Source organism: Psammomys obesus, unplaced genomic scaffold (assembly GCF_907164565.1).
Source record: "Psammomys obesus unplaced genomic scaffold, mPsaObe1.curated_primary_1811, whole genome shotgun sequence".
Taxonomy (NCBI): Eukaryota; Metazoa; Chordata; class Mammalia; order Rodentia; family Muridae; genus Psammomys; species Psammomys obesus.
The window spans coordinates 51,203,374-51,225,360 of NW_026585644.1; the positions used below are offsets into that span (position 1 = coordinate 51,203,374).

Sequence of the window (21,987 nt, forward strand, 5' to 3'; positions counted from 1 at the left end):
GCCCGGGGACGCGGGCCCGCGCCTGGGGCCCCGCGGGAGCATGCCCATCTCGGCGGTGGGGCGGGGCGGGAGGCGCGGGCGCCGAGACCGGCCCCCCGGGGCCCGCGGCGGGGAGCCCCTCGGGCGGGGTTAGTGACCTGCGGCCCGAGGGGGCGGGGCGGGGAGCTCCTTAAGGCCGTGCACCTACGGGCGAGCGCGCTCGGGACCTGGGGTGCAGGTGCAAGTTCGTGTAGCTGCTGAAAAACGTGTTCCGCTTCGGAACGATGCCGTTTTTAATACACAAGAGGGAAGGGTGCGGAAGGGTTTTCGGAGTTCGTGGGTCTTCGAAGTATTGGAATGTGTCGTTCCGGGCAAGAAAGTTTGCCGGGAAAGCCCGCCTGGAGTTGACCTCGCGCTTCCTGAGTGTGACTGTGCTTTGTAGGGGCAGGTAGAGACATTTTGAAAAGCTCACTTTTATTGTTTTAAATGCGTAATGTAATGGTGGCCGTTTAAGCCAGTGACGACCTGGTCGAGACTCAAAAAAAAAAAAAAAAAAAAAAATCCGATCCAGTCTCTAGCTAATGCTTCTTTGCAGCGATTTCAGATGGTCTGTTGTCCGAGTGTCTTTCAGGGAATGTTGGATTTTTCAGAATTTAACTATAATTGTAGAGGCACGGGGGGGGGGGCGTGTTTTTATGGTTCTGGACCTGGACCATAGGACCTTGTATGCTGTACCACTGAGCTCTCATGTTCAGCTCGCATTTGTGTATTTAAATATCGGAAAGGGCCACTTGAGTGCTCTAGTATTGGAGGTTATAACTGAGATCTCTTGCTTAGTGTGTTCATGGCCCTGGCTAGGTCTGATCTCAAGGCCTGCTAGAGAATTATTAGAAGGCTCTGGTGTAGTCCAAGAACAGCCACACAAACCACTCAGACACCAATCTCGGGCAGATATTGATGCTTTATTGGAATCCCTTTTCCAGGCAATCAATCAGTAAGGAGCTTAAATGTGACGTCTACAAGTTCTCACAGGAGGGTTTTTATAGAAAGACCAAATGCAAAAGATATTCGGAGGGCAGTAACACGTTTTGGCCAGCTGTACAAAGCTAGACAAAGTATTGTCAGCTAACCTTTAAGCTGATTGGTTCTGGGTGAGATATGTGAAGGTCTTCCAGAGTACCTCCTGAGTACAACCAGGTGTATAGATGAGTGGAATCAGTGTGTAGCCAAGTGTGTAGACAGTAAAGCATGACTTTTGACACTATTGAATCATCGTAAAATGTAAGGTCAGCTTGACTCTGGCAGGGTCAGCTATGAATAACTACTTCTAGGAAGCAAGGTTACAAGTTTACAAATTTTGAACTTAATTTTAACTTACAAGCAAATGGAAGCTCAATATATTGAATACAAAAATGGCAGCAGCTGAGTCTTAAGGAGCAGGCCTAAGCAGCTGTGTCTCAAAAGAACAGGCCTCAGTAGCTCTGCTTGTGGGGAATTAAAGCTAGCATCTGGTAAGAGATGCATACTTACTTGGATGTGATTTGATTTTGCGGTATCCAAAATAAAGGCATACACTTACTTTACTGCAAGATACTTTATGTATTTTAATGTATCCTGAATAAAAACTGACCCAAAGGCAGTTCAGCTGCAAATAGAATATGTGAGATTTTTGTGCACTAGAGGCAGGGAGAAGTTAGGCTTTTTCAATTCTGTAGATGGATTGAAAGAGCAGATGAGGGCTAGCCAGATTTGAGTGGGTTCTGGTTCTGGAAGAGGATCTGCAAACTGGATAAATGAAGGGGTCAGTGGGCAATTTTCAGGAGAAGGTAAATGGGTCCAACCACTAGGCTAATGGGTCCAAATGTCCCTTGGGAGTGTGGATGGAAGCTTAGGAAACTGAGAACATCATGTTTGCTGAATTGTTGGTAGTTTGCTTGTTTACTGGTTCTTTTGTCAGTTATGTGTAATGCAAATGGGTTTTTCCATTCTGTGGTTGCCCTTTTATTCAGCTCAGGGAACCTCATTGTGTAGCTCTGGCTGTCCTGGACCTCCCTATGTAGACCAGGCTGATTTCCTTTTGTTTTTCTGTTTTTGTTTGGTTGGCTTTGGAGTTTTCTCTGTGTAACAGAGCCCTGGCTGTCCTGGACTCACTTTGTAGACCAGGCTGGAGTCGTTTCCTGGTGGTCTCTGAGGGTCTTGTGATCCTGGCATAACATTTTGCCCAGTTCCCTTTGTTATGTCTCAGAGACCACCAGGAAATGACTCTGATGCAAGAGCAAGAGAGCTTTATTGTGAGAGTGATTGAAAGTGTCACTGAAGCAGCAGTAGAGAAGTGGGACCCTGAGCCCTAGTTGAGCAGGATTTATAAAGGGAAAAACCACCTGGGGGGTTCCATGCCATGCCTTACAGGATTGGGTAAAAGTCATAGGGGTGATGTGATCCTTTAGCTGAAGCTTAACTACAGTGGCTAATCTTCTAAACCACATCTGGAACATTGGGGAGAATTTTTCTCACCCGATTCTGATTGGTTGTTCCCAGGGGAATTATCTCTTATTTTTTTACCAAGTGTTTATTCTGTGATAATTCCTGGAAGCTGTTGCTAGGAGAGTTAACTCTGTTTTCTGCCAAGTGTACATTCTGTGATTTTTTTTTTTTTTTTTCCTGGTATCTAGTCTCTGGTCACAGGTGTGCACAAGATGGTTTCTCATCTCAAAATGGAATCACCCAAGTTAATTTAAGCTCTTCACCTTTAATTTTTGAAAATGTATCTTAATTAAAATACATCATTTCCTCCCTCCAATCCCAATTTTTAGCTTACAATTAATTTAATTTAAAAACATTTTAAATTATTCATGTTTATGTGCACATAGGTGCAGGTGCCAGTGGAGGCCAGAGACATTAGATACCCTGAAGCTGGAGTTAGCAGTTGTTATGAGCTGCCCGCTGTGGGTGCAGTGAATAGTACTTCTGTGCTCTCAACTCTGGAACCATCTCTCTAGCTCCCTCGTTTTCCTTCTTTAGGCTTTAAAAAGAACACAGAAAAAAATTGAAAATATGTAGACTGGCCTGGCATGTTGCCTCAGGAATATAATCCCAGTACTAAGAAGGCAGAGGCAGGCAGATCCTTATGAGTTCAAGGTCAGCCTGGTCTACAAAGAAAGTTCCAGGACAGCCAAGGCTACACAGAGAAACTCCTTCTCTAGAAAACAAAGCAAAAAACAAACAAAAATCCTAGACTCATACATTCATAGACCTAACTTGTGCCTGTTTTTGACACAAGGTCACATAGGAGTGTTAGCCATCGCCTGGATAATTTACTCACATGGTATCTCTAAACAGGCTTGAATTTTGGAAACAGGTCTTACCATATAGACTATATTGGCCTTGAATTTAGCAAACCCCCCCCCCCCCCCCCCGTGTTTCTGAAACATGCTCCCACCACTACCCTGGACTGGTGGAATATAGTTGGGCACCAATTTTATGGTTTGTTTTTGTGACAGGTTGGCTTTGAACTTCATACATAGCTGAAAATGACTTTGAACTCCTGATTTTTCTGTTTTCTTGCTACTGAGTTGCTACCTTAGTGTGTCATTTCTTCTTTTTTGTTTTTTTGAGATAGGGTTACTGTGTAGCCTTGGCTCTCCTAGACTAGGCTTTGTAGACCAGGCTGGCCACAAACTAACAGGGATCTGCCAGCCTCTGCTTCTGCCATTTCTTCTTTTTTTTTTCTTCTTCCTGTTTTTAAATTTTTTATATTAATTACAGTTTATTCATTTTGTATCCCAGCTGTAGCCCCCTCCTTTATCCCCTCCCAATCCCACCCTCCTTCCCTCATCTCCTCCCATGCCCCTCTCCAAGTGTACTGATAGGGGAGCTCCTCCCCTTCCATCTGACCCTAGCTATCAGGTCTCATCAGGACTGGCTGCATTGTCCTCCTCTGTGGACTGGTAAGGCTGCTCCCCTCTCAGGGGAAGAATATCAAAGAGCCAGCCTTTGAGTTCATGTCAGAGACAGTGCCTGTCTGTTCCCCTTACTAGGAACCCACTTGGATACTGAGCTGCCATGGACTATGTCTGTGCAAGAGTTCTAGGTTATATCCATGCATGGAACCCACTTGGATACTGAGCTGCCATGGACTGTGTCTGTGCAAGAGTTCTAGGTTATATCCATGCATGGTCCTTGGTTGGAGTGTCACTCTTAGAAAAGACTCCTTGGCCCCTGTCATTTCTTCTTAAAATCAGCTTGAAGTGACTAAGGTAACATCATATTGCCTTGACTCCATTTTGTGTCTGTGGAGACACTAGCCTCATCCCCCAACCCTCCTCGGTAGCTTTGGCAACGCTTTTGGGACTGTCACCTTTACCATTGTCCAGATGTAGTAAGTAAAGTAATTAATGTTTGTGCAAGCTAAAACATTAACTAAAATAAAAGTAAATAATTATAGTGTTGTGTCTGGAAAAGACAGATGTTAAACCCCCCCCCCCATGTAATTGTTGTTTTGTCATTAAAAATGCTGTATCCCCCTGAGCTTCAGTATTGAGAGACATTTTGGAGGCCTTAGCCAGCTCTTGGTCTGGCCATTATTAAAGGACTCTTAGGCTCTTAACTGGCTTAAAATAGCATGGTTGTTGTAACTGTCTTGAATGGATCATTTCACTTTTGTGTTATCTTGTCTGGGCATGGCCACATCATCCTTTAATCTCTGAACTTGGGCTGGTGGACCTCTGAGGTGGAAACTAGTTTATCTATTTACAGAGTTCCAGGCTAGCCGGTACTACACATTGAGACTATCAAAAAAGTAAAGTTTGTGTTTATCAGTGTTGTGTCCACAGATGTGCCCTGCTGCCTGGGAGGCAGCATGGGAGAAGGGTTACAGATGGTCACGGGAGAAGAGCCAGTGCTCTTCATCCATGAGCCTGATCTAGCTCCCTGCACGATTTTGAGATAGTCTCTTATATCCTAAGCTGGCCTCAAAACTTGCTGTGTAGTGGAGGACAATCTTGAACCTCTGATTTCCCTGGCTATTAGGTTACAAGTGTTACAAGGTCACTGTGCCTGGTATGCATTTATCTATATTTATAGATCTCTACTTATTTATTGATTCTTTTCTTTTTTCTTTTTATTTCATTTTATTTACATTTGTGTTTTGCTTCCATGTATGTCTATGTGAGGGTGTCAGATCCCCTGGAACTGGAGTTTCAGACAGTTGTGAACTGCCATGTGGGATTTGAACCTGGGTCCTTTGGAAGAGTAGCCAATGCTCTTAACCACTGAGCCATCTCTCCAGCCCTATTTTATTTTTTTCTTGAGACAAGGTTTCCCTGTGTAGCCTTGGCTGTCCTGGAACTAGCTCTATAGACTAGACTGGACTTGAACTCACAGAGATCTACCTGCCTCTGCCTCTGCCTCTGCCGAGTTTTAGGATTAAAGTTGCACTACCACCACCTGGCAACTTATTTAAAATTTAAAGAGTAATGGAGTCTAGTATTCTAGCATTTCAGCTTTGGCATCAGGAGAGCCATGTTACTGGGGAAAGGGATAAGATAATTTTGGCTCACTTATTTCCCCTTTTCCTTCTGTTTGGTGATAAAGGACACAGTTCAGGAACAGGTAAATACAGAGATGTGTGTTTTGTCTACATACACGTATGCCTACCCATGTGTACCTGGTGCCTGGATTAGGCCAGAGGAAGACCTCAGAGCCTCTGGAACTGGAGTTACAGATAATTGTGAGCTGCCATGTGGGTGCAGGGAGTTTAACCTGGGTCCTGTGGAAGAACAGCCAGTGCTCTTCACTTCTAAGCCATTTCTTCAGCCCCATTATTTCTATCTTTTAAAAAATTATCTGTTAGAGTGTGTTTGTGTGTATGCATGCCATAGTAGGTTGGGAATTCAGAGGACAACTTGGGAGTTGGTTCTTTACTGATGTCCTGGAGATAGAACTCAGGCCATCAGAGCCTGGCAGCAAGTGAGTCCAGGCCCTGTTTTGACTTGTGTGTATGTGTGTTTTGTTTTGTTCCTGTTTTTGTTTTTGAGACTTTTTCTGTGTAGGCCTTGATGTCCTGGAACTCAATTTTGTAGACCACCTGCCTCTGGCTCCCAAGCACCAGGATTAAAGAAATGTGCCACCACACCTGGATGTCTTAACTGTTCTTACAAAACAATTTACATGGGGGTATGGGAGATGAGTATGGCTGTGTAAATGATACAGGGTGTGTGTGGGTTTCAGCTTGTGAGGGGCACCTTTACCCAGGTACTTTAACCTGCTGAGCCCTTGCTCTGGCTCAGAAGTTTTTTCTTTTTTCTTTTTTGGATTGAGTCTCTATGTGGCCCAGGCTGGCCTTATCTACCTCTGTCTCCTAAGTGCTGGAATTGAAGGTATCATCAGGATATAGGGACTGGGGAGATTAGATGTTAGAGCACTTGCCTTGCATGCATGAGGATCTTAGAACAGTACATAGAAGCCATCTAAAAAATAACCTGGACATGTCGGCAGAGATCCTTGGCATTGTGGAGTCAGATCCCTGGCACTTGGAGGCTAACCAGCAAGCCAGCCAGCCTAGCCCACTTGGCAAATTTTAGGCCAGTAAGAGAAGAGATTCTGTCTCCAGACCAAAAAATATCCAGTAACCAAGGAATGACACTTGAGGTTGACTTCTGGTCCCCATACCCTTGTGCATGTATAGCTTGCACACTCGAGCCCACACGTAAAGCTAAGCTTTTAGAATTGTTAGAAAAATCTGAGTCTGGTAAGATGGCTCATCAGGTAAAGTGTCTGCTGACAAGCATGATAACCTGATTTTGAACCCTGGGACCTACACTGTAGAAGATTTGTCCTCTGCCTCCATATGCATGGGATAGCACTAATGTACATACACATACACACTAAGAAAAAAAGCTGGGTTTTGCATGCCTCAAATATCTGTTTCAGAGTGCCATTCTTGGAATATTCACAGTTAGGAATAACAGCTAGGCTTGACCCCATTGGCATCATTCCTCTACTTCAGAAAACTCTCTCTTGGCTAATACAGTAGTTAAACCCTGAAAATTGTGCCCCACATGGGGAAGTTGATTGACATGCAACAGCAGAAATAAAGGAATATGGCTTAGAAAATTTGTGTCCTCTTCCCCCTTAGAGGTTTAGAGAAACTTCGTGGTAGTGCATGCCTTTAATCCTAGCACTGGGCATCAGAGACAGGCAGATCTTTTGTTTATGCTATCCAAGTGTACTGAATGAGGTCTAGGCAGCCAAAACTACACAGGGGAACCCTGCCTCTAAAAACAAAACAAAATAAAAAAGGATTTTAGACGTTATAGACATTATGGTTAAGTGGCTAAAAATGTTTAAGTGAAGGGAAGGCCTGGTAAGATGGAAGGTCAACCTCTACTTGATCCTGTAGCATTGACCCTTGACCCTGTCTGTTAGTGTTGAGGGCTAGGCCTTTGCCTGAGGCCCTGATGTATGGAGAAGGAATTTATTAAACTTCCCTGGTAATGGCCTTTGGACAGAGCTTTGGGGAATACCCTACCTCCTATCAGCACCTCAGTTGCCTAGGGCTGTGGTGTTCAGTCCTGAAGCAGCTGGTGCACCTGACATACCCTGTATCTCCTTTGTACAACATTGCTTCATTAGCTTCCTGCTAACTCTGTCCCATCCCCCACCCCCAAGCTGTGTATTAGATGCTAGACTTAATAAACTAGCTTGCTGTAAGGCATAGTTTATACAAAACCTTCTGACCCCAATTTTCCTATCTTTATTTTTTGATTCCCTGGTTTTTCCTCTCAGGAATGTGTCACTAAAGAAAAACTTGCTGGCCCAGTTTTTAGGTAACAGTTATCTGGGTGTTTGAATTGTTCAGGTACAGCTTCTTAATGATGACCCATGTGGTGAGCCTGAGTGATCTTCATAAACTTGTACTGATCACTGTAGACTAGGTTGAGAACAGGTCCTTATAAAGATAAGGAGACAGTGTAAGCTGACGCTCATATTCTCTCACTGTTGTAGTCTAAAGTATGCTCATTTTTCATCTTTGTGCTGTACCATTGAGCTATGTCCCCAAGTGAATGTGTGTTTGTGTGCACACAGACACATTTTTGAGACAGGTGCACTACAATCTAGGATCACCTTACAATCACTGAGTTCAGTAGGCCGGTGATGGTGCATGCCTTTGACCCCAGCAATACCAGTGAAGAGTTTAAGTTAGTCTGAGTATAACTCCATTTTGAAATGAGGAGCCATCTTGACTGGGAGCTGAACTCAGGTACCAGGAAATATCACAGAATGTACACTTGGCAGAAAACAAAGATACCTCTCCTAGCAACGGCCTCCAGGAAATATCACAGAGTAAATACTTAGTAAAAATCAATGAGAATCAGTCGGTTGGGAATCGGCTGGGAAAATTCTCCCCAGTGTTCCAGATTTAGTTTAGAAGAATAACAATTGTGATTATATGCTTTAGGCAATTGTGACTATGTGCCTCTGAGAAGGTCACCTCACCCCTCTGACTTTTACCCAATCCTGTAATGCCAAGGCATGTGCTCCCCTGCTTGTTGTCATGGAATCCCCCTGTTTGCAGTCTTTCCCTTTAAAAACCTTGCTCACTCAGGGCTCAGGGTCCCACTTTTCTACTGCTGTGTCAGTGAGACTTGGGTCCCGAGTTCGATTGCTCTCGTAATAATAAAGCTCTCTTGCTCTTGCATCCAGTCGTCTCCAGGTGGTCTCTGAGGGTCCCGTGATCCTGGCATAACACCAGCACTACTCAGGAGGCAGAGGCAGGTGCATCTCTGAGTTCTATGTCAGCCTGGTCTACAGAGTGAGTTCCAGGACGGCCAGGGCTACACAGAGAAATTGACTCAAAACAAAACAAATAATTTTCCTTCTCTTGCTTCTTGTGCTGGGGTCACAGACATGTGCCAACATGCCTGGTTGGCTTTCTGAAGCAGTACTGCTTCATGATTAGGTCTAAGTTTCAGTCAACTGAATACTCCATAAATGTCTGAGGTATTCTTGCTGTAGTGCTGCGCTTACTTTAATACTGTAAGATGCTAAGAAAAACTTCTGAGTGGACCTAGAGAATATTGCTGTTGCTATTTAGTACCCAAGTTAGTGGCCTTTCCGGTCTGCTGGTTCTGAGTTCTTTTTCTTTTCTGTATCTTTCTTTCCTTAGAGCCAAATCAAGTTTTGTGAAGAATGAACTTTTGAGAAAAAAAAAAAAAAAATCAATAGGCAGGTGTATTCATTCACTTTTCTCAAGTGTTAGGCACTTGTTAACAAAACTAGTTTGATAAGGAGAGTCAGCTTTTTGGAATGTTGAGAGTACATAGGAACTGGAACAATTCCAGGCTAACCTTAGTGAGTTAGATATTATAATTAGCATGCTAATAATCATGACTTCAGGTCTTATGGATTACTTCTTTCTGATATGCACTGAATTGCAGTATAGTTGAGTTGCTCTAAGTCTGTTTTGTGACTCACAGGATACTGTCTGAATTTTGCCATCATTTTAAGACTGAGAAACAGTTGTTTATTGAATACCAGTTATTTGTCTTAATTAAAATTGCATTGTATTAGCTTGCTTATGTTATAAAAGTTCCTTGAACCTTCTGATTTGCTAGAAGCTTCTAAAGGGTTCTTAATGAGAGCTTTCTTAGAACTGTTTATTTTGGGTAATTGCCTTTGAAGTAAGGTAGCCAAATACTAACCAAATATTTCTTTTTGGCAACAGTTCTTGTGACTTTTCACCAGGTGATTTGGTTTGGGCTAAGATGGAAGGTTACCCCTGGTGGCCTTGCCTGGTTTATAATCATCCCTTTGATGGAACATTCATCCGGAAGAAAGGGAAATCAGCCCGTGTTCATGTGCAGTTTTTTGATGACAGTCCAACAAGGGGCTGGGTTAACAAAAGGATGCTAAAGCCATATACAGGTAAGAGATATGGGGTGGGGGTGCAGGGAAGGCTGATTCTACATTATACAGTGATATTTGGTGATATTGTGTGTGCATTTCCTCAGCAAACTGTAGGAATAGCAGTTGTAAGATTTCTGACATAAAGTGACAAGGTTTAGTGACATGATAAAGTGACAACTGGTTTTAGCTACTTCATTTTGTATGGACCTTTTATTTTTGTCCTTTGCATGTCTTATAGCAGTTAAAGTCCTTCAATGAAGATGTGCCTTTTGGTTGGGAGTTAGTAAATGAATGTGACGTGGAAAGTGTAAAAAGTTACGTTAGCTCTGTTTTGAAGGAAATACGTAGGTAATATAAGCAGGGTAGGTAGCATGAATCAGTGACATTCTTATGACATGCATTTCACATGGCCTCCAAAAGTGTAACCTACAAGTATTTTTGAGTTGTATTTCACACCCAGAACTCTCGTACTTTTAACTGTTTTATAAGCCCAGCTTTATTTGCACAGATACCGACAGTGTTCCATATTTAACCTCACATGGGTCAAGGGCATCCTTTGTCTCTTGAGTTCCATGGCAGTGCACACACAGTATAATTGCAGGTATAACACACTGTACATGGGTGTGAACAAGTCCACATTCTATGTTCACAGACAGCCTAGGCTGATAGGTTGAACTCTTGGTATGGAACATAACAGGGTCAGTTTCTCAGAACTCCTTTTAAGAACCTTACCTTTTGGTTAGTGTGCTTGTCCTGCAAAAGGCACATTCACTGAAAAACATGTCAGAATGGAAAGAGCACTAGGAATTTGATTATACTATCTAATTACCTGCTATATAACGTTGGTTAATGATACTTGTTACTCATATATAAAATGATCTCTTAGGACATCAGATTAATTTCATTATTTTAAAATAGCCTGGGCAAAGTAAGAGATCAGGAAAATGTTTATGTTGTTACTGTGTGTGTGAAATTGTTGTCTTGGTCTTTAAAATTATATCCTTTGTTCTTCAAAATTCCCATTTGTTGGGGCTGAAGGTACAGTTTGGTGATAGGGCACTTGCCCAAAAAGTGGACAAATACGCAAGGTTTTGTTTTTTTCCTTCCAGTGCTGGGGGAACCCCATAGCCCTGGCTGTCCTGGATATTGTTAGTAGGCTGGCCTCAGACTCACGGGAAAGCCACTTCCTGTGCTGGGGTTCAAGGAGTAGGGCCTTTTTTTTTTTTTTTTTTTTTTTTTTTTGCTTTTTGAGATTACATTGTATAGGCTACCTTGAATTTACTGTTGTGGCCTAGGCTAGCTTTGACGTTGTGTTTTGTTTTTGAGACAGGGTGTTTCTGTAGCCCTGGCTGTTCTGGAACTCATTTTGTGGAACTCACTTTGTAGGCCAGTCTGGGCTCAAACAGAGATCTGTCTGCCTGCCTCTGCTTCCAGATGCTGGGATTAAAGATGTATGCCACCACACCCAGTTTGCTTTGAACTTGCAATACTGTACCCCTTCAGCTTCTTTTAGCTGGAATTACAGTACTGGCAGCAAGCACATACTTTCTTTAAAAAAAAAAAAGTTGAAGTAATACATGTTTTAATACATTAGCCAAGAGCATGGTTGGAGGCAGGGGCCTCTTTTGTTCAAAATCTGTCTTATAGTTGTTGGATCAAATGCTCATGGGGAGTGTAGGGGTGTGGTGTGGTGTGTATAAAGCCACAGTGGGCCCTTTGGGAGAAGTTCAGAACCACCTTCCAATTGACAATGCTTGTTGCAGGTGATAGCTTTTGCTCTTTAGAGAAATGATAAGTTGTATCTTCAGTATGTCTTAGATGGCCCATAAAAGTTGTTAGTTCCATTGAAGGTAGGTAGTCCTGTTACTTTTCATGTATAGAAATAAAAGGCAATATAATACTTTGGGTCTGTTTCATTTAGACATTTGGTTTTCTTTTCCAGTCATGGTTATATTTGGGCAGAACAGATCAGAGACACTTCTCTTTTAAGTTAATGTCTCTTTAAAAAAAAATAATTTTTAACATTAAATTTGTAATGCTGTGTATGAACCCTGGGCCATGTATAGATAGACCATTCTATTACATTCCTATGAAATAACTTTTAAATGAAAAGAGTTTTAAAACAGGAGTCTTTGAATGTTGCATTTTGGTGTTATTCGGAGAAAAAATTAACATAGATTCCTTGTTACAAAAATTTCAGTTTTGTTTTTGTTTTTATTTTTATTTTCTGAGACAGGGTTTTATGTAGCCCAGGCTGGGCTCTACCTCTTGTAGCTGAATTGGCCTTGAGTTTCTGATTCTCTTTTTTCATCTCCCAAGTGCTAGAGATAACATTTAGTATTACCACTCCTGGTTTACAAGGATCCCGGGGCCTTGTACATGCTCAGCAAGCATGCTTACCAGTTGAGTTATACTTTCATTTAGTTATTTATTTAAATGAATCTGGAGTATCTTTGGGACAAGTTTAGAAAGAATCCCTGAACAAACCACATTTTATCTGCTTTGCTCTGAGGTTTTTCGTACCTTGGCCCATGAGTCTGAGACATTAGAAGAGAACCTGAAGGAAGCGGCCTTGGATGACTAAACGGGGCAAATTGAAAAAAGTGAAGTCAGTGATTCCAGTTTGATTGCTAGCTTTCCCCTGCAAATTCCTTTCTATAAGCTTTTGATCTATGTATATGAAAAATGGGGCATTAAAAATTATAATTGATTGTAACTTCTTGTTCATGTTGTAAATTGGCCAACTATCCAGCCACCATGTTCTTATTTGTATTTCTAGGTTCAAAGTCAAAGGAGGCCCAAAAAGGAGGTCATTTCTACAGTTCAAAGTCTGAAATACTCAGAGCAATGCAACGTGCAGATGAAGCCTTAAATAAAGACAAGCTTAAGAGGCTTGAGTTGGCAGTGTGTGATGAGCCTTCAGAGCCAGAAGAGGATGAGGAGACAGAGGTCAGGCATTCTCTTGGGGGAGAGGGGGTAATGGGGAAAATGATGTTTATGTCATGAAAGATAATAAATACTAGTAATTTCATGTGAATGCCCCAGTGTGCTTTTATGTCTATACTTTCCTGGATTGGAAGTTATGTTAGATTATTTAGAATTTCAGTAGACTCCTCCCCCTTTTTGAGACAATCTTTGTAGCTGAAGCTGGCCTCAAGCTCATAGTCTTTTTGCTGTCTGACTCTGATATACTGGGATGACAGGTTATACATGGTTGTCTACTAGTCCTGGGGATTGAACCCAGGGCCTCATACATGTTAGGCAGGTGCTCTTCCACTTTCCCACCCACCCTCTTCTTAGGAAAAAAAAAAATTATTTGAGACAGGGTGTCTGGCACACTGAGTTGCTCAGGCCAGCCTAAAACTCTTGTCTCAACCTTACAAGTAGTTGGAGTACAGACCCGTGGTATTAGGTTTGGTTTATGTTTAAAGTTAGGCTAAACTGAAATATCTTTAAGAACAAACACTTTCTCAAGGTTTTCTGACATTGCAGAACCCGGGTAAGATTGCACAGCAGCACTGCTCTTGTGTCTTTGAGATAGGGCCTCATAGAGTCCATGTTGGCCTTGAACTGAACTTCACATGTAGGAGAGGAGAAATTTAACAGTTCTCCTGTTTCTTCCTCCTAAGTGCTGGAATTACAGGTGTCTGTCAACTTTCCTGGTTTATGAATTGCTGAGGATAAAACCCAGGAATTTACAAGTGAGTCAACTGAGCCACATCTCTGCCCCATGCTGGCTTTAATACTACAGTAGTCTTAATGCCTCAGCTTCCTGAGTGCTGGGCTTCTAGGCCCAAGTCAGAACAGCTGGGTTCCAGAGATCGAGTGGTGTCAGATTTGATTTAGGGCCTATGTTTTCTTTTTACAAAAACCTTTCTTTGTTTGGCAGGTGCACGAGGCTTACATATCTGATAAGAGTGAAGAGGATAATCAAAGTGAGAATGAAGAAGTACAGCCTAAGATGCAGGGGTCTCGACGGAGTAGCCGGCAAGTGAAAAAGCGAAGGGTCATTTCAGATTCTGAGAGTGACGTTGGTGGCTCTGATGTAGAATTCAAGCCAGATACTAAGCAAGAAGGAAGCAGTGATGAAGTGAGCAGTGGAGTTGGAGACAGTGACAGTGAAGGCCTGGGCACCTTTGCCAAAGGTGCTCCAAAGCGCAAGAGAACTGCTGCTCACGGTACACTGAAAAGGAAAAGTTCCAAGAAGGAAACAGCCTCAGCCAAACGAGCATCTCGAATTTTGTCAGACACCAAGAGTACCTTGAGTGCTTTCTCCGCCCCTCAAAATTCTGAATCTCAAACCCACATCAGTGGAGGAGGTGATGACAGTAATGGGCCCACTATTTGGTATCATGAAACTTTAGAATGGCTTAAGCCAGAAAAGAGAAGAGATGAGCACAGGAGACGGCCTGATCACCCCGATTTTGATTCTTCTACCCTGTATGTGCCTGAAGATTTTCTTAATTCTTGTACTCCAGGGATGAGAAAGTGGTGGCAGATCAAGTCTCAGAACTTTGACCTTGTCATCTTTTATAAGGTGGGGAAGTTTTATGAACTGTATCATATGGATGCAGTTACTGGAGTAAATGAGCTAGGGCTGATATTCATGAAGGGCAACTGGGCCCATTCTGGTTTTCCAGAAATTGCATTTGGCCGATACTCAGATTCCTTGGTGCAGAAGGGCTATAAGGTAGCACGAGTGGAACAGACTGAGACCCCAGAAATGTTGGAGGCACGGTGCCGGAAGATGGCACACGTATCTAAGTTCGACAGAGTGGTGAGGAGGGAGATTTGTAGGATCATTACCAAGGGCACGCAGACCTGTGGTGTGCTGGATGGTGACCCTTCTGAGAGCTATAGTAGGTATCTCCTTAGCCTCAAAGAGAAAGAGGAAGATTCTTCTGGTCACACTCGTGTATATGGTGTGTGCTTCGTTGATACTTCACTGGGCAAGTTTACCATAGGCCAGTTTACGGATGATCGCCACTGTTCCAGATTTAGGACTTTAGTGGCACACTATCCTCCAGTACAAATTTTGTTTGAGAAGGGAAATATCTCAACAGAAACCAAAACTGTCCTGAAGGGTTCACTGTCCTCTTGTCTTCAGGAAGGTCTGATCCCAGGCTCCCAGTTTTGGGATGCCACTAAGACTTTGAGAACACTCCTTGAGGGAGGGTATTTTGCTGGAAGGTTAGATGAAGACAGTAGTGTGGTGCTGCCCCAGGTGCTCAAAGCTATGACCTCAGAGTCAGATTCTGTTGGACTGACACCAGGGGACGAGAGTGAACTGGCTCTCTCTGCTCTAGGTGGTTGTGTTTTCTACCTCAAAAAATGCCTGATTGATCAGGAGCTTCTGTCAATGGCTAATTTTGAAGAATATTTTCCCTTGGATTCTGACGTGATCAGCACAGTAAGACCTGGTACAATCTTCACTAAAGCTAATCAGCGAATGGTGTTAGATTCAGTGACGTTAAACAACCTGGAGATTTTCCTGAATGGGACAACTGGTTCTACGGAAGGGACTCTGCTGGAGAGGCTCGATACTTGCCATACCCCCTTTGGCAAGCGGCTCCTCAGACAGTGGCTATGTGCTCCCCTTTGCAGCCCATCTGCTGTCAGTGATCGCTTAGATGCTGTTGAAGACCTGATGGCTGTACCTGACAAAATCACTGAAGTTGCAGAACTCCTAAAGAAGCTCCCAGATCTTGAGAGGCTGTTGAGTAAGATTCATAATGTTGGGTCTCCCCTAAAGAGTAAGAACCATCCAGATAGCAGGGCTATAATGTATGAAGAAACTACATACAGCAAAAAAAAGATCATTGATTTTCTTTCTGCTCTAGAAGGATTCAAAGTAATGTGTAAAATTATAGGGCTTATGGAGGGTGTTGCTGATGATTTTAAGTCTAAAACCCTTAAGCAGGTTGTTACTCTACATAGTAAAAGTCCTGAAGGCCGATTTCCTGATCTGACTGCAGAACTGAACCGGTGGGATACAGCTTTTGACCACGAGAAGGCTCGAAAGACTGGACTCATTACTCCAAAACCTGGGTTTGATTCAGATTACGACCAAGCACTTGCTGACATTAGAGAGAATGAACAGAGCTTCCTGGATTACTTAGAGAAACAGCGTACTCGGATTGGCTGTAGGTCCATAGCCTACTGGGGAATTGGTAGGAACCGTTATCAGTTGGAGATTCCAGAGAATTTTGCTACCCGTAATCTACCCGAAGAGTATGAGTTGAAATCTACTAAAAAAGGCTGCAAACGATACTGGACCAAAACAATTGAGAAGAAATTATCTAATCTTATAAATGCTGAAGAACGAAGGGATATGTCTTTGAAGGACTGCATGCGGCGGCTGTTCTATAACTTTGATAAAAATCACAAGGACTGGCAATCTGCTGTGGAGTGCATTGCAGTGTTGGGTAAGGCTTTACCAACCTTACTCCCCAGGCTTTCGTTGATAAAAACGTTGTGTCCCAGCTATAGATCTCTAAACCTAGTATATTTAACATGGTTGTGTGCACCGACATGTATGCATACATGCTTGCTTTGCATCAGACAAATTAACTGCATTTTACAAAGCAGTATAAGTAATTGAAACTTGGATTTTAGCTGGTAATAGTCTTAGGACATTTTTTCTTCAGTCTTGGAATAATAGTTGAGTTGTATTAGTGAGGGAAAATTTACTTTCAAGTTTCTTTTTTAAAATGTTTACTGTTAAAGATAGGACAGCATAAACTGACCTTGAACTCCTGGCAGTCCTTCTGCCTCAGCTCCCTAAGTACTAGGATTACTTGGAGGAGTGGGGTCACTATTCTGCAGCTTTTATAATTTTATTTTGCCATGTTAATAAGAGATAAAAGTATAAATTTGGTTTTATTCTTTGTGGTTCTTTTTTTTTTCTTCTTTGAATCAGATTTGCATGGAAATAATTTGGGGGGGGCAGAGGACTGGGAGTGAATCTAGGCTTTATATTAGTTGTAATTCTAGCCCTCCTACAATATCTTTGTCTTGATTAGTATACTTATAATTTGGTTATAAATATCAGGGCTAGTGTATCTGGAGCCATTTGGGCATCAGTACCCCTCCTCCAACTAGTTAGGAACTATTTTAGTGAAGACATGAAACAAACACTAGACAAATAACTTGCTTTTAGTAACATTTTGTTATGCCTACCCAAGTGCTGGGATCAAAGGTGTGCGTTACTATGTCTGGCACTAACTGCATTTTAGGATAAAATAAACATAACTGCGTTTACTGAGTAGTACAACACTTCTACCACATGGACCCTGGGGATCAAACCTGGGTTGTTAGGCTCAGAGGCAAGAACCTTTGGCCTGCTGAGCCCCACCCCCACCCCGTTGACTTTTTTGAGACAAGGTTTCTTGGTGTAACCTTGGCTAGCCTCAAACTCAGAGATCCTCCTGCCTCTGCCTCTCCAAGTGCTGGGACTAAAGGCATGTGCCACCATGCCTGGCTGCTGGCCCTTTTTTTAAAAGACATTTTATAGAAGCTAGCACAGGTATTGTGTAGTGGTATGATAGTTTACCCAACAAGAAATTACCAAAATGATGAAGTGTTATTTTTATCCTCTCCACAGATGTTTTACTGTGCCTGACTAACTACAGTCAAGGAGGAGATGGTCCTATGTGTCGTCCAGTAATTCTGTTACCAGGAGAAGATACACAGCCCTTCTTAGAGCTTAAAGGGTCACGACATCCCTGCATTACAAAAACATTTTTTGGAGATGAGTTTATTCCTAATGACATTCTAATAGGCTGTGAGGTGGAAGCAGAGGAAAATGGTAAAGCCTACTGTGTGCTTGTTACTGGACCTAATATGGGGGGCAAATCTACACTCATAAGACAGGTAATTTATCCTTCATGTTCTATAAAGTAATTCTAAGATAAGGGGCAAATACTGTATAATCTTGTCCATTTTCTAGACAGCACAAAGTCAAGAGGGAAGCAGATTGAAAGTCCAAGTATAATTGATGTTTTCTCTTCAGCTGGTGGCTCAAAACATGACAGCATGTGTGAGACCCTGGCTTTGACTCTCATGACCAACAGAGGAGGGTTTCAGTTGATGAGGGTTTGCTACTAATTTATTTTAGTGCTGGGGATTGAGCCCAAGGCCTCACATGTTTGTTTTTTTGTGTACATGTTCTTAACTGCTGGGCTCCATACCTCCAGCTATACCCCCCAGTACTTTAAATTAAGACTCAATTGTGCTTCCAAATGTGGTCCTTATAAAATGACCTGGTTAATATTGGAACAACTTTTAGAGGAAACAAGACACCCGTTTTGACGTACTTCTCTTTTTCTCTTGTGTACTAGACTCTGCCAACCGCAGAACTGAAATTGGCCTTTACATTTTCAAAAGGCTGGAAAAGAATAGTCCAGTTACTGTACATACTGTATCTTTGCTAACAAAATTGGCTGTGTTGTGTATATTTTTCAACTTAAAAAAAAAAAGCAAAAGTGGAAGAATGTGACAAGTATGGGGGTTTTCTCCTGAGATAAGCTTGCTGGATCCAGGACTGGTTCTACACATTTGTAGTTTTAGGGAGCTTCCTGTCGATCCCTTTAGGTAGACTTGGGATTTACTAGAGGGAAAGGCCAGAGGCTTTGCTGGCTTGCTAGGCTTTACTAGTATGGAATACCAGAGTCCTATGTAAGACTCTTGAGTCAAATGTGTATTGTGTACAGGTTCTTTGAATACCAATCATAATACCTTTCCTCCCACCTTCACAGGCTGGTCTATTAGCTGTAATGGCCCAGATGGGTTGTTATGTACCTGCTGAAATGTGTAGGCTCACACCAGTTGATAGAGTGTTTACTAGACTTGGTGCCTCAGATAGAATAATGTCAGGTGAGTTGTTCTTTTTCCTCCACACCTAAGGCTTTTACAATTCAGTTGTCAGGGATAAAGACATCTGCCTCTTATTTTAAACCTGATGTTAACTAAAACTCAAACTTCTACAAATATCACTTAAAACATACAAATTTTGTAGTTTCACCTCTTGCTTGTCATATTCAAATAAGATAACTGCTGTTAACACGTTGTTTGCTGTTTTAGGTGAAAGTACATTTTTTGTTGAGTTGAGTGAAACGGCTAGCATACTTAGGCATGCAACAGCACATTCTTTGGTGCTCGTGGATGAATTAGGTAAGATACATTTTTGTTTGAATGCCATTAGAATGGAGGACCTATTTCCCTTCTGGCTATTCTGGGACTAAACCTATGCCTCCTGTATGCTAGGCAAGAGCTGTACTGCTGGGGTGCATTCTCAAGCTCCTCCTCCCCCCTTTTAAATAAAAATGACTCATACATGCTTTGCTCTTCCACAGGGCAGGAGTTTGATCTCAGCACCCACATCAGGGCAGTTCACAATTGGCCTGTTTATTCCAGATCCAGGGTTGTCTGGCTTTAAACACCTATGCACACAAAAAGTTAACCAAGAGTTCATATATGTGGGCGTGTGTATCTGCACCATGTGCAAGCAGTGCCCACAGAGGGAACTTGGATCTTTTTTGGCTTTGAGACAGGATTTCTGTGTAGCTCAGGCTGTCCTCAAACTCTGAGACCTTCCCACCTCAGCTTCCCAGCGCTGTGATCCTCTACTCTTAACTGCTGAGCATCTCCTCATCTCCCTCTTTAGGACAACTCTGTGTGTTGTTGTGTTCTACCATGTGGTATTCAGAGATCATCAGGCTTAGTGGCAAATGCCTTACCAGGCAAGACCCCACCTGTACAGGGTCTCACTAATTTGCCCAGGTTGGCCTTGAATTCCTGAGTGAACTGAGTCATCAAGCCTATATGAGAGATTTTTTTTTCTGTTATAACTTTGTTTTATAAAATGTGTTTTGTAACAGTGTATCTTATGCCTTAGCTCTCCTTCCTCCCATGTACTTGTGGGGTAGTACCACAGAGTTACTGATGTGATAGAAGGTAGGTGTTCTGTATGGCTAGTCTTGCATTCCCACAGTACCCCTGAGTAGCTGGAACTGTAGGAGTTTTACCACTGCAACCCTATCATGAGGTATCCATCTCTAATGTACAGCGCATTTCACTTTCACAGGAAGAGGTACTGCAACTTTTGACGGGACAGCGATAGCCAGTGCAGTTGTTAAAGAACTTGCTGAAACCATAAAGTGTCGAACACTCTTCTCTACACACTATCATTCATTAGTAGAAGATTATTCTAAAAATGTTTGTGTGCGCCTAGGACATATGGTATGTGCAAATCAATCAGGCATTTTTCTATTGGCAGCAAGTAAGTAGTTGAACTGTGATAAACCATTTTCTTTTTCTTGAAGGCATGCATGGTAGAAAATGAATGTGAGGATCCCAGCCAGGAAACAATTACCTTCCTCTACAAATTCATCAAGGGAGCGTGTCCTAAGAGCTATGGCTTTAACGCAGCAAGGCTGGCTAACCTTCCCGAGGAGGTTATTCAAAAGGGACACCGAAAAGCAAGAGAATTTGAGAAGATGAACCAGTCATTACGGATATTTAGGTAATTACAACTGGATAAAGAATATACATCTCCCTATAGCTGACTTTAAATAAAGAATTGGAAGGTTGATAGACAAAAGGAAATAACTTTTTTTTTTTTTTTTTTTTTTTTTAAAGGGAAGTTTGTCTGGCTAGTGAAAAGTCGACTGTAGACCCTGGAGCTATCCATAGGTTGCTGGCTTTGATTAACGAACTGTAGACTACATTGAAAACTGAGTTGACTTTTGACAAAGGTGGTAAATTCAGACAACATTATGATCTAATAAACTTTATTTTTTAAAAATGACCATTTTTCCATTTTCTTTCTAGGAAATTAAACCCTTTTAATTCTTACCTACCTTCTACATAATGGTTATTGAGTACTCCACAATATATTAAGTCTAGATGTTATGGTACATGCATACACTTTCAGGCTGTTTATACCCACTGTCACCAATACACATAAATGGGGGGAGCTATGAAACTGTATAGGGCCGTATATATACTGGTCTCAGCTTAATGCAGGAAACTGCTGTAATTTCCAGCTGTTTTGTCTAAACTGTTCAAATAAAAACTATGAACAGAGTTCAAATACAGGACTGTTTTGAAGAGACTTTCTAAAGTGTACTTTAAAACATAGTAGTTTTTACCTTTCACAAAACTGAGATACAAGAATACTTTTTGTTTTACAGTGCATCCCTTCCTAGGAAGTCTCATGAAAACACTCACTTTTTCTAGGGTGATTTTTGAATGCTGCACAGGAAAGGGAAGGAAATAATAGTCTTAACTTTTCTTAAAGGATACCAGAAACATTGCTGGATATAATTTAAGATTAGTGTTTTTCTCTTTCATAGAAAGAACGTACATACTGGGACATGAGTACAGTTACAGCAAGTCTAGGTGTGCTAACAAAACAGGGCACATTCAAGTACAATAAGATTTGCTTGAAATTAAAAACAAACTACATGAGATTAAAGCATTAAAATCATATTCTCAATCTGAATACATGTTAAAAAAATCAATGCAGAAGTGCTAGCTCACATTTTTACCATATTACAAAAGCAATTGGTACCCATGTCCATAAAGGCAGCAACAAAGCTGCTTGTCTATTGAAGATTACTACTGCAAATCGGACTGCATTCAATGCTAGTTGTAAAAACACCAGCTTTTTCAGAAGTTGGTATCTGTACAAAATTGCAGCTTGTTTCTTCACTTCTGTCCCTTCAAAAGTCTTTACACAGTAATGCTAAACCCCCAGCGTTGAGATCCTGAGTCAATATATTGCCACTTTCTTTTTGGTAGCTTGCGCTTCATAGTGTCAACTGACCTTGTGTATCCACCGTTTCAGTACAGTCTCTTTCTGTAGCATGGGCAAGGATTTAAATCTTCCAAAAGATGTTTAAGTTACGATGTTAGAATGGCAGGACTTTTTCTTTAGGGAAGGAGTTCAGTTGTGCTGCAACGTATTAGATTCTATAGGTGGAGCAGAGTCATATAATGTGTCTGTATCGTGTGTAGGCTCACCAGCTAATGTACAAGGATTGGACAGTGTTCCAGCACCACAGTCACAGAAAAACCTAAAGCAAAATGAAAGTCCAAAAA

At 42.0% G+C, this 21,987-nt stretch overlaps 2 protein-coding genes across 7 annotated transcripts in view; one reads left to right on the forward strand and one right to left on the reverse strand.

Annotated features, from left to right (window-relative positions):
- The window catches only part of Msh6 (mutS homolog 6), a 21,457-nt gene extending 765 nt beyond the window's left edge, over positions 1–20,692 (forward strand). The window contains exons 2-11 of one of the 4 annotated variants that reach the window (XM_055619499.1): positions 9,704–9,903; positions 12,665–12,834; positions 13,775–15,605; positions 15,861–16,310; positions 17,489–17,757; positions 18,642–18,759; positions 18,967–19,056; positions 19,970–20,124; positions 20,208–20,407; positions 20,524–20,692. In XM_055619499.1, the coding sequence (XP_055475474.1) occupies positions 9,704–9,903; positions 12,665–12,834; positions 13,775–15,605; positions 15,861–16,310; positions 17,489–17,757; positions 18,642–18,759; positions 18,967–19,056; positions 19,970–20,124; positions 20,208–20,407; positions 20,524–20,605 (3,565 nt within the window). In that variant the 3' untranslated portion in view covers positions 20,606–20,692. Of the gene's footprint in view, positions 1–282; positions 428–9,703; positions 9,904–12,664; positions 12,835–13,774; positions 16,311–17,488; positions 17,758–18,641; positions 18,760–18,966; positions 19,057–19,969; positions 20,125–20,207; positions 20,408–20,523 lie in introns of those variants that run through there. The other 3 variants (XM_055619489.1, XM_055619484.1, XM_055619508.1) reach the window with 3 other exon arrangements.
- The window catches only part of Fbxo11 (F-box protein 11), a 77,978-nt gene continuing 76,649 nt past the window's right edge, over positions 20,659–21,987 (reverse strand). For all 3 annotated transcript variants that reach the window (XM_055619536.1, XM_055619531.1, XM_055619523.1), the window contains exon 23: positions 20,659–21,962. In XM_055619536.1, the coding sequence (XP_055475511.1) occupies positions 21,833–21,962 (130 nt within the window). In that variant the 3' untranslated portion in view covers positions 20,659–21,832. The remainder of the gene's footprint in view (positions 21,963–21,987) is intronic.